This window comes from Synchytrium microbalum, assembly GCF_006535985.1.
Source record: "Synchytrium microbalum strain JEL517 chromosome Unknown SmJEL517_scf0008, whole genome shotgun sequence".
NCBI lineage: Eukaryota > Fungi > Chytridiomycota > Chytridiomycetes > Synchytriales > Synchytriaceae > Synchytrium > Synchytrium microbalum.
Genome location: NW_022158357.1, coordinates 131,415 through 142,536, shown reverse-complemented (window position 1 = coordinate 142,536; position 11,122 = coordinate 131,415). Strand labels below are relative to the sequence as shown.

Genomic DNA, 11,122 nt, shown 5'->3' with positions numbered 1-11,122 from the left:
CAGCCAAGAAACAACAGCACAAGTCAGACTGCAAATCTTCTACAAACGAAAAAACAATTTGACAGGTGCATTTATATGCCTTTCTCACCCAAATCCCATCAATTCCACGAAATTTACTGCCCAGACGGAAAGCTCATTGCCGCAATTCAAAATAGCACCACCGTCATAACACCTTTACAGCTGAATGCAATCAATTTGCATGAATCTCACTTAACACCTGACATGAGTAGGATGAGTTGGGAGGTTTAGTAAATACTCGCCACTACAACGTAACCGGCTCAGTTTGTTTTTCAGATTTGCGTTTTACTAATAGTCCGATTCAAAACTCATCTGAATCCATCTACAAAATCTACATGAACTCAATATTGGCAAAGAAAAGACAACCACGTGCCAAATGTTGTACCTCTTATCACAGACTTTGCAGTATAGGAAAATCACTACATCACTTAGTTCATGCATGCTTGGAGATGCATGCTTGGAGTACTCTCTCGACTTTCTGTCAGTAATTCCGCCAGTGAAGAACACTCGAATAGCATAAGATAATCGCCAAGATTTGGATCAAATTCAGGCTAACGGCAAACACATCATTTCGATATTGTGTCGAAAATTTTGCTTCGTGGCGGTATTGAGAAACAGAGACACTATTTCCTCGTAAGATTCCGCCTCAACAGCTCGCAATGGTCATCTCATGTCAAATTCCAAGTCTTCTCACAAACAACCCTTTCAATGGTGTTATAATCTGTCTGCCGAATTGAAAGCATATCCATCTCTTTCTTCACGCTATACTTTTTTTACCAATTTTATTGCAGCAAATTTTATACAATCGATAGATACATCAACGTGGCCGTTTGAGCGACATCGATTTAGCCAAACCAGACGTAAATGACAAACCAACTCCCTTTGCCTTATTCTGTTGGTGTCTCCCTCATTATTGGCTTTCTCCCACGTTTACGATGCGGATCAGCAGAGTATTCACATGAGGCAGTGGCCCGCCTACATCTAAGAACCAGAGAGCGAAGTGAGGTTTTGATGTGGTCAACAAAATCACAAGCCTAGTATGCATTGCTGCGTTACTGATACTAGCAGCTGGCTTCTTTTCCACCAATTCACCAATGCTGCAACTCACGCGAAGCAGGGCAGCTCTCCGTTACATCTAACAAAGCAATAGCAGTTCAGTCATCTCTCACAACCACATTATTCCAAACAATCCAGACAACAACTGCGCCAACTCCACATACTTTAGTTTCTTAATGCGACAATGAATACAAGCCTTTGCGACTCGTATCCTCCTATTAACGCGCAAAGTCAGTTCCTCCAACAAGCCGATTTGCATTCCGGTCAATCGACAGTCCACCGCAATCACAAAAATGTACCTCTCAGAATTCGGCACTTCCAACAATATCGAGTTTGGAGGCGTGTGCTGTGGGAGCGCAAGCGGTATACCATGATTGGAAAACGTGGGAGGATAATGTCCTGCGTACGCATTATTTGGAGGATGATTGGCTGACTGATAATCATCATCTGAGGCGCTGTTGGTATCTGATGTCTGATAAGATACCCTGTGGCCAGACATCGGAAATACACTTGTGTGACGCGACACGCTGGGTGGTGGTTGCGAATACGGTTGTGGATGTAGCGGTGGCAGTAAATCACCATAAAGGCTTGCATGGGTTCTAAAATATCGTTCGTGGAGCGGTAAACTGCTATGACCTATGTCCTGCTGCGTACACGGCTGTGGGCCCTTTGGAGGCTCGATAGTGTTGCCCTGGCGCATGGGCGACCCTCCGCGGTGGAAGGATGTGTCGACATATCGTGAGAAATACGTTGGAGGAGTTGCTGACGAAGAGATTGGAGGATTATGCATCGCTACATCGATGTGATATTCGGACAAGACGATTGGACGTGATGGTGGGATACGGACTTGACAGTCTAGTAGTCTCGGTAGTGGTGCGAGTTTCATAGAAGGTAACGAGGAATTGTGGAGTATTCTTGGAAGTTCGAACGGTCCTGATGATGATCCAGACTTCGTTTTAACCAGCAGTTTATCATCGATTGGCTCTACTTCTGGGTTGAGCAACCATCGCAAGTCCATACTGGTGTTAATGCAAGGTGCAACGATAGCCAGATACGTCGATGGTGCCTACTTGAGAGTAAAATGCAGTCTGTTGTTAATTTGAGGTGTTAAATCGGCGCAGCGTCGTGGATATGCACTCGTCAAAGACCGTACATGCGGCACGATTTTCACGGCATTTTCTCTATAAAGATATATTGTTTTGTCGCGGTATCTATGCTCACCGTCATCATCGATTGTCAATACAGGAAAAATGACACGTGCAAACCATCTTCCGTAAGCCGCGTCTACCAAAGTTCAAAGACGACGAAAACGTTCATGAATATAGCGTCAAAGATGCGGCGGCCGTTCGTTTTGGCAGGTGGTGGATGCTGTGTTTATTTGTACTTGTTATGGTAACGAATTATTGACTTCGAAGTGCTATATGGGGTTCTGTGAGGTCCTTTCAGTAGAAAAGAAAAAGAGAGGCAAATGTTTAATGTGCATAAGAGGCTTCTCGTTGTGTGATCTATGCCTCGGTGTTGTATTTTGCTCTGATGTTGTCAAACCATCTATGCTGCTCAATTTCGTCTATGGTGGGCCGAGCCTTGACGTCTCGATCCAGTATAAACCGTATGAGGTCGATCGAGTCTAATGAGCGAAGCGAAGAATCAGTTGATATGTTTGTGAAAATGATGATAAAAAGTCTCCATCACGAAACGCAAATTGGCACCAAAGCCCATGCGCATACCTTCTGACATGACAAAGGGCACTCTCAATTCCCGACTAATGATTTCATCAATGTTATAAAAGGGGTTTTCCTTGTATGTTAGAGTGTAGAGGAGAATTCCTAAAGCCCAGCAGTCCTAAGTTTACCAGGTCTGTCAACAGGCAGTTCTGAGAAAACAGCCAGGTGCCAATCTCAAAGCACTCACCTGTGGAGGGCCGGTATACTTGTGCCCAGTCAGGACTTCAGGTGCAGCATAATCCAATGTCCCACAAAAAGTATCAAACTTTTTGCCATCCTTGATATAAGCAGACGACCCAAAATCTATTAATTGCACTCTCAACTCTTCATCCAGAATGAGATTCTCATCTTTAATATCTCGATGCACAATTCCATTCCGATGAAGATGCCGTATACCCAGCACTGTCTGATAAAATATGGATCGGATTTCCTCTTCTGGTAGAGTCTGGTTTAGTTCTATATAGTCGAACAAATCCATTCCGAAGCCATGTAGAGACATGACGATATAACAAAAGTCTGGATCTTCAAAGTGTTCAATCATGTGTACAACGTTTGGATGACGGATAGATGTGAGATAGTGCAGTATGTGGACTTCCAGTGGTACTAGTCCCAGTTCCTTGTCTCTCGTCCAACAATCGACCAAGATACGAGATTTGACGATATATTTGACCACTACTTTGGTCTAGTGATGTATAAAGCAAGTAAGATATCGGTTCAAAACAGACGAATTGTAGAGGAGTTCCTCGTCTTCTTAGTAAATCCTCGTACCTTTTTAGGATCATTCTTTTTTACAGCTAACCGCACGTAGCCATAAGCCCCATCTCCTAATGAATCCAGTATCTCATAATCATCAATACTGGTACTGGTGGCGGATGCGAAGACGGGACTAGGCATTTTGACCTGTTTAGGCGATGTCCTCGTTTCAGCGACGGATTCATCCATAAGGCCAGCAAGTCTAAGAGCAGCTTCATCAATAGCTCGATCACGGTCCTTCTCACTACTACTAGTGGAGGGAACATCAGATGGTGCGAGATTCGGGCTTGCAGATATACTCGATGGTGCTGAGGGATGCAGATTTTGTTTACTTTTAGGCACACCAAAGGATCGATCATATGTGATCCATAACGCATACACGGTGTCTAGATGAGAATTAACTGCTCGGACCTGAACGTCAACGTTAATCGTGGATCCATCCCGATGTATGGCTACTATGCCCGTACTACTATTACTAGGCGGTATATTTCGGCCTGACATCCCTCCATTACTGGGTGGCGAGCCCCTAAAGACGTTGACTACAGGCGATCCTACAGTAAAGTGAGCTTCGGCAGGACGCTCAGACTCGATGGCCCCGAGTAATGGTGATCCACCGGCAGCAGCGACTCTTCTAGCCTCCCGTGCTGATATTATCTTTTCAGACCTTCCATCTTCAAAGGTTTCTACTAGTTGCCAGAACTGTGGAATGACCTTTTGAGAGGAGTGAAAGGTGAGAATTTGTACCGTGTAAACTGGTTTCGCCATTTCAGAAGACTCGTTACCTCAGTGATGACCTTCCCTTCTAAATGCTTGGAACCCAGTCCAAATAAATACTTTGCAAACACACTGTTACATGACTGCACATTTCCTTTTGAGTCACAGGTCAAGACTCCAGCAATATTGGGCATTGATGTTATTTGGATATGCACATGGCCAGGTTGACGACCCAAAGATAATGGATTATCTTCGGCATTACCAAAGTATTTGGCAATAATGGGTACGACTGCACCGCGCCGTGACCTCGCTCCAAAGAATTTGTGTTCGTTTATGACTTCAAAGTCCTTTACATGGGAATTTCCATTGTCAATGGCGGGTATCAAATCCGTGATTTTCAGATCATAGACCTCTTGTGGTTCCCATCCAAATAACTCTTCGAAAGGACCTCGAACTTCTACAAGCTCACAAGTCTACCAATGGAAAAGGAGATGAGCAACGGCCGAAAGGAAACGTTGAAGCACACCTACCATCGCAGAAACGATGACGGCGACTGTAGTCTCCTTGATGGCTTCCAACACCCATATAAAGATGGATCCACCCTTGTCATCCAATGTCCGCTTCAGCCATAGTGAGGTCGGGACTTGAGTACCATCCTTTTTCAGTACTCGAATCTGTTTCAAAGCAACAATAGTGTCAAAGCCAACGATTGAAGCACTAGAAACATCAGACATTGAAGACTCACAACTTTGCCACAGACAAGAACAACATCCTTCTTTTGTGGATCTTGCCTAAAGTATTTTTGATACTTTTCTCGATACGACGGCACCAATAAATTGAGTATACTGGCGCCAATCAATTCTCGTTGTGGCGTTGCAAATATAAATAACGCTTGATCGTTGGCAGTCAAGACTTTCATATCAGCGTTTGTCGTCATCATGGCTTTATTCGGCGGTAGGAATCTAGTTGGCGAATGGAGAGATCGTGCTCTCATTACAGGTGCAGAGGGTAGAGAGGGCGGAAGCATGGCCGAGTAGTCATTTTTACGTACAGTGCTGATGGACAATGGTGCTATTAATGGTACAGCTATTGGATGTGGTATGTTTTCTGGTATTGATGGTATCAATGGTATAGGTGAAAAGGCTGCCGAGAGAGGTGACGCTTGAGCTGGACTATAGGGTGACCGAGAAGATCCACCCATTAATGATCGCGGTACTAATCCTAATCCACCCGCAGCAATTTGCTTGCCCAGATTCGATAGATTAGGTGAAGATGCTGACCTTAAGGGGGGTGTTGAGAGTCTCTCCTCCTCTTCATCCAATCCATTCGTCACTATCGTGCCCACTTTCGACGCGACATTCCTATTTTTTACAAAGTCCAGAGACTTGTATAGCAGGCCCCTTCTAGACTCAGATTTGGCGTCACTCTGAGAAGTGAAGCTGAAGGAATATGGTGATTCACTTGGAAAGAAGGAGACATGAGAGTTGTTTGGTGTGTTTGAGCGTCGGGCCGAAGAATTAGAGCTGGAAGAGTCTTCTCTGAGCCTACTGATTCCTCCTAGATGAGGGGCATCTGCCTCCTCTATCGTGAACAATTCTAAGAAAAATTGATGGCTCGTGATTAGATGCACTTAAAAATGGATAAGATCGAAGTAGGCGGGATGCATCGAATAGCATGAATCCATCATCTTCTATCCCCTTTTCCGTGGGTAATGGGTCTTCTTCAACTCAGCAACTCCGACAAAAAACACATTCCAATTTCGCATTGCATGAAGAGGTTTGAAACACTATTGGAAGGTCAAGACTTACCATCTCTATAGCTGGTCCCATACATAATCACTTTGGCAGTCTACTCAATGAAGAAAATCCACACCCAAATGGAATGGCTGGTGAGGAGAATGGCCGAAAATCGAACAACCAGCATCAAGTGACGTTCGGTTCTTGGCTTGACTACGCAGGTTCACGTAGTTCTATGCGTTGAAAGCTTGAAGAAAACGTGGAAAAACGCGTAATTCATGTCGAGCGGAACGTACTTGAGCATTTCAATAATCAACATTGTCGACATGTGTGAATTATGTATGATAATAAGGCAGCTATGGGATTACTCGAAATTACCAGACTACTAGACTAGATATTTTATGGTGTCGTTTGGCGTCAATTTAAACGTTCCGTAACCGTGCCAGATCATCAGCCTACGTAACGGTTTCGATTCTCTCACCGCCATCGTCCTGTTTAACCAATGCTGGGACAAGATATCCAAGTATCTGCAAAAGGACTGATGATATTTGTACTCTAGCTATTGAGCTCTGGGCAAGCACCGTTTCTTCAACCACTTGACCCCTGACGTAAACCTCCACGATCCCATACGAGATAGCCGTAAGCACGTCACCAGAGCCTACTCTATTAACGTGTCTGACCTTTTTCCTCCAAGAGCCGTGGTCGGCTGCTGCAATTTCTGTTATATCGGTGATCATGGCACCACTTCCGCCTGTTAGAACCAACGTGTTCATGAGTCCTTGGCCATATCTGGTGTCTGCCTTATTCAGCATGTAAATGATGTCGTCTTCTCGGTCATACACCTGTCGCGACACTTCGAGTCTGATTTCAGCTTCAATGATTCGGTTTGGCAAATACTCTGAAAACTCCTTATAATCCTTTGTAACTTCTAGTATCGTATCGGATGCTAGTTGTAGTTCCCGGTTAGATTCTCGTGATACATAAGGCCATTTGCCGTTACTGACAGCCTTGTCTGATATTGGAGACCAAGTGTTTTGATCTTGCGAATTACTGTACAACATCGTGTATCCTGCAGTAACCAATCCCTTTCAAACAACAGCATAGCATCATGTATATGAAGATCGTATGTTATACCGTAATCAGGGAGTATCAGGCGATAGACGCCATGTATGTAGTCCTGTTTCACAGAGCATTCCAATTCTTCATCTAAATCTCTCAGACTAATAAATCCACCACTTGCATATTCTTTGCGTAGCCTGCACATCCTCAGAAGTCGCCCAATCTTAATTCGTATCTTTTCTGCAAATGCCCTGCCCTTTTCGCCATAAGAGTATTGATACCGAGATAGAAAGTGTCTCGCTGACTTCATAGCATCCAGAATCTCCCTCTCCCATATTAAGTCCCATACAAAGTGTGCTTGAATATTTTGGCCATCGTTGGTTTGAGTGTGATGAACGCCTTCCGTACAAAGTTGTTTAAACTCAGAGTGGTATGACGATTGGTGGTGTAAACAACGACGCGAGCCTCAGAAAGTAAGACAAAACAAGGAATCAGTGAAGAATAGTATTCAGTCTGGAGAGCAAGTATTTTCCACAAGCAAAGAGGACTTTCACAGTTCCTCGAATCCGACGCGATTCTCTCAAACCCGCCTTCCCAACGACCAAAACTTGCAACGACTGATTTCCTTCAATGCTAATATACATCTCTTGTTCTCAAAAGACCTATCATACATTTGATTTATTATTTCTTTACATTTCTTTCACGTAAAACACGACACATCATTTCGTCAGTAATGTCCACTTGCAGTACTTTTACGGCGTGAGGAGTGTAGAGTAGTGGTAGGAGTACTAGCTGCACTACTTTCTTCTTTCTTTGGTGCCTTGTGAGCAGGGAAACGTTCATTCTTGACAATCGACAAATCAATAGCCTGACAAGAAAATGTCAGCTCAAAAAAAAATGCAAAGCTATGTCGTGTCTAAGCACGTTACCTTGTTTGGCACAAACGCAAATCCATGCTGTTCCAACAGATTCTTGATTTCAGCATTTGGATCTTCATTCTCACCATCTTCGTCAATGATGGGAGAATCTTCATCAGCCTCCATATTCCTAATGGACCTACGTACTGGTGTGATGACATGTGGCGGAAGGCCAAGTGCTACATGTTTTGCAAAGGAGAATCAGCATCAGAAAACGAAACGCCGATCCCAAACACTAGGACAGTGCGAGATTTAATCCACTACTCACATTCACGGTCTTTGCGTTTGCTCCTCACTGGCGTCAAAACAGTCACAGTAGCTCCTGGTGTATCGGGAGCAGAAGCAGATTGCTGACCCTTTTGGGCTGGAGATTCGAATCGTACTGTTTGACGTTTCTCACGTCGCATAGCACTAGCTTTTTTGCCAGTAGGAGGAGCTGGTGGTGATGCGATCTTGATTGCCGATTCTTTGATTACTATTTCGTGTGGTGGTTTATCTACTACTTTGCCTTTACCGGTTGATTTTGGTCTTAATTTTTGCAATGGTGTAGGTGAATCGGCCATGGCATCGTCATCTTCATCCTCAGCGTCACCGTCCTCATTTGCTGTTACGTCCTCCATTATGTTGCTTTCCATCATGAAATTATCCACCTTGTCATCATCATCGTCCCTCCTGTCATCAATCATGTTGTCCTCCACCATGTTATCATCAATTTCACTACTACCACCATTCTCGGCCGCACCATCATCTTTATCGACCTGTTCTACAGGATTAGCAACACGCAATCCCAACTCAAATTCAACAAGAGACATTCGTCGACCACCGGGAGTTCTAGGAGACTTGCTTTCTTGGAGAGAATCGTTCATGGATGCCAACTTCAAGCCACCCAACATGCCAACAATCTCTTTAACTACATTACTACGACGACCTGGATGTGGTGTCACTCTTCCTTTTCCTTGAGCCGGTGTTAGAATTATGGCGACGTCGTCATCTTCATCGTTCATATGACTAGTTAAGTATCGAGAAGAAGGAGGTGGTGTAGTATCTGAATCTGTTGGTGATGGCGCTACACATCTATTATTTGACGTTCGATTGAAAGTCGGTGTGGGGGTTTCATGGTCTAGGAGCATGCTCGATGTAGGTGCAACCAATGGCGACGAAGCAGTCGACGAGACTGTTGGAAGACGTGATTCTCGGTTGGATCCTAGAGCATTGCGTGTCAAAAAATTCGATTCCGATATAATACCGTCTAATTAGAATCTAGGGAGCATCTCGCATACCTGTGACATCTTCATAGAGCCTCGACAAAAAGCGTTTAAATTCTGTCTTAATCAAGTCAACAGGCTAAAAGAAAAACAAAGGTGTAAACCGACATTTGCAGGTTTTGCGTCCAGCAGTATCCCAATCCTACCTCGGCTCCCACAGCCTCAGCTTCTTCATAGACTTTCAGAGCCTCAGCATGATCGCCAAAGTCTTCTTCCATTTTAGCCCAACGCAACCACAACCCAGCCTTCAATGCAGTCGAGTCTTTGATATATACATGGCCAGTTTGAGAATAGTACACACTTGGGACACTGCATACTGTAGCCACTATTCTATATATTGCACGAGCAAGGTCATGATTTCCGGCCTAACATATTCAAAGTATTTGTGAGGTTGAATTGGGGAGGACATACACATTAATGGTTCATGCTGGCTTTCACCTCTGCGACACCTTGAGCATCTTTCATAGACAACAAATCCAATGGTGGAAAGGAAACCATTTCTTCCTTTATAACATCTCCAACTGGGTCGACGACGCGCAACAAGAGAGGTTGGTTGATATAAAAGACCCAAGGTGAATCACTAGAAACCAATAAAATGCACGGTGATGAATAACAACCACAGCTCCCGAATACCAACATTCCTCTGCATGTGCGGAACTACTCACCGAATTTGTGCTGCCAAGAATTGAGCTTCATCAGCAAGCTTCTTCTCAACATCCATTCTCTTCTCTACATGATCATCGAGGGAGGACATATTGGGAGGAGCGACAGGTGATGGAACTATAGCCTGCTGTTTGGGAGTTCGTATGGCTGGAGATCCAATAAAGGTTTTGGCGAATGCACGTCGTGAAGGTGTCATTGGCAATCTACAAGAGACAAAAAAAAGGTATTCAGCATCAACTGATCTACTCGACCTAGAGACTTCATCACTCACCTCTCGGTACCAGAAGAAAACACGCCACCACGTTTGTCACTACCAGCCACACGTAATGGACTTCCTAGACTTCGTGCAGGACTCGACAATACTCGAGCGGGACTGGACATGACTCGTTGTTGTTGCTGCATCATAACTGATCGTTCAGGGGTAACCATAATAGGGGGACGCTCAGGCGTACCCATCATAGCAGGTGGTTCAGATGCTACACCAACCATTCCACCAACAGCTCTACCATTACTCTGCATCATGGCGTTACGCATAGCAGCGCCAATCAGTCCCTTAGTAGGTAGATTGGCAGCAATAGATTCTGCATTCATATACTGATGTTGCTCAGCTTTGGCTGAAGGAGCATATATGACCTGTGATTGTAGTTGAGGTTTTGGCTTTGGGACTGTAGATGGTTTTGCTGAGGAAGCAGATAAGGCAGCACTTGTTCGTTCATTGAATGATTTGATGGTGGTTGCAGCATCTGAAGGAGCCAATGATTTGGATCTTTGTGTGTTTGCGAGTGAAGCAGGACGACGAGTCGAGGACATGGATTGTCTTGCTTCTCTGGTGGGAGGAGGGGCTTCTTGATCGAGATCTAGAGTATGCGAATTGAAACTGTTAGCTGGGTTTCAAACCACAAGGTTCAGATCAGCCAGGAACTATCTTGGAAATTCCCAGTTGATGTTTGTGGGGGTTTGCATACCCTTTTCGAATATGATGTGGATTGCTTTGGGAGTATCTTTAGGTCTTTCAACTATGAATGGAGGACCATATGTCTCTGCTTCCAGCTGCTTTGATCTGAATGTATGAAAGGGACAGCATTAGCACGTAATGTAAACAAATGATGGAAGGCAATGTAAGTATACTGTTCTTCGTCTTTTCGTTTCTTGCGCCGGAATTCTTCCAGCTGCAGCTTTCGTAGCTGTTGAGCCTCGCCGTCCATATTCTCCATCAA

At 44.4% G+C, this 11,122-nt stretch overlaps 2 protein-coding genes across 2 annotated transcripts; both read right to left on the bottom strand.

The window, feature by feature from the left end:
* Window positions 1-2,579: 2,579 nt before the first annotated feature.
* Window positions 2,580-7,062, bottom strand: SmJEL517_g02066 (uncharacterized protein; the record flags this gene model as incomplete). The annotated part of the gene is made up of 8 exons (XM_031167994.1): window positions 2,580-2,701; window positions 2,802-2,916; window positions 2,986-3,480; window positions 3,567-4,262; window positions 4,334-4,738; window positions 4,796-4,939; window positions 5,011-5,861; window positions 6,483-7,062. 8 exons carry the CDS (start codon window positions 7,060-7,062, stop codon window positions 2,580-2,582), a joined length of 3,408 nt encoding a protein of 1,135 aa, XP_031026023.1.
* A 725-nt stretch (window positions 7,063-7,787) lies between these two features.
* SmJEL517_g02065 (uncharacterized protein) lies at window positions 7,788-11,110 on the bottom strand (the record flags this gene model as incomplete). The annotated part of the gene is made up of 10 exons (XM_031167993.1): window positions 7,788-7,928; window positions 7,990-8,156; window positions 8,246-9,181; window positions 9,258-9,321; window positions 9,389-9,607; window positions 9,681-9,822; window positions 9,908-10,108; window positions 10,177-10,762; window positions 10,871-10,965; window positions 11,034-11,110. The coding sequence occupies 10 exons, from the start codon at window positions 11,108-11,110 to the stop codon at window positions 7,788-7,790; spliced, it is 2,628 nt and encodes an 875-aa protein (XP_031026018.1).
* Window positions 11,111-11,122: the final 12 nt, after the last annotated feature.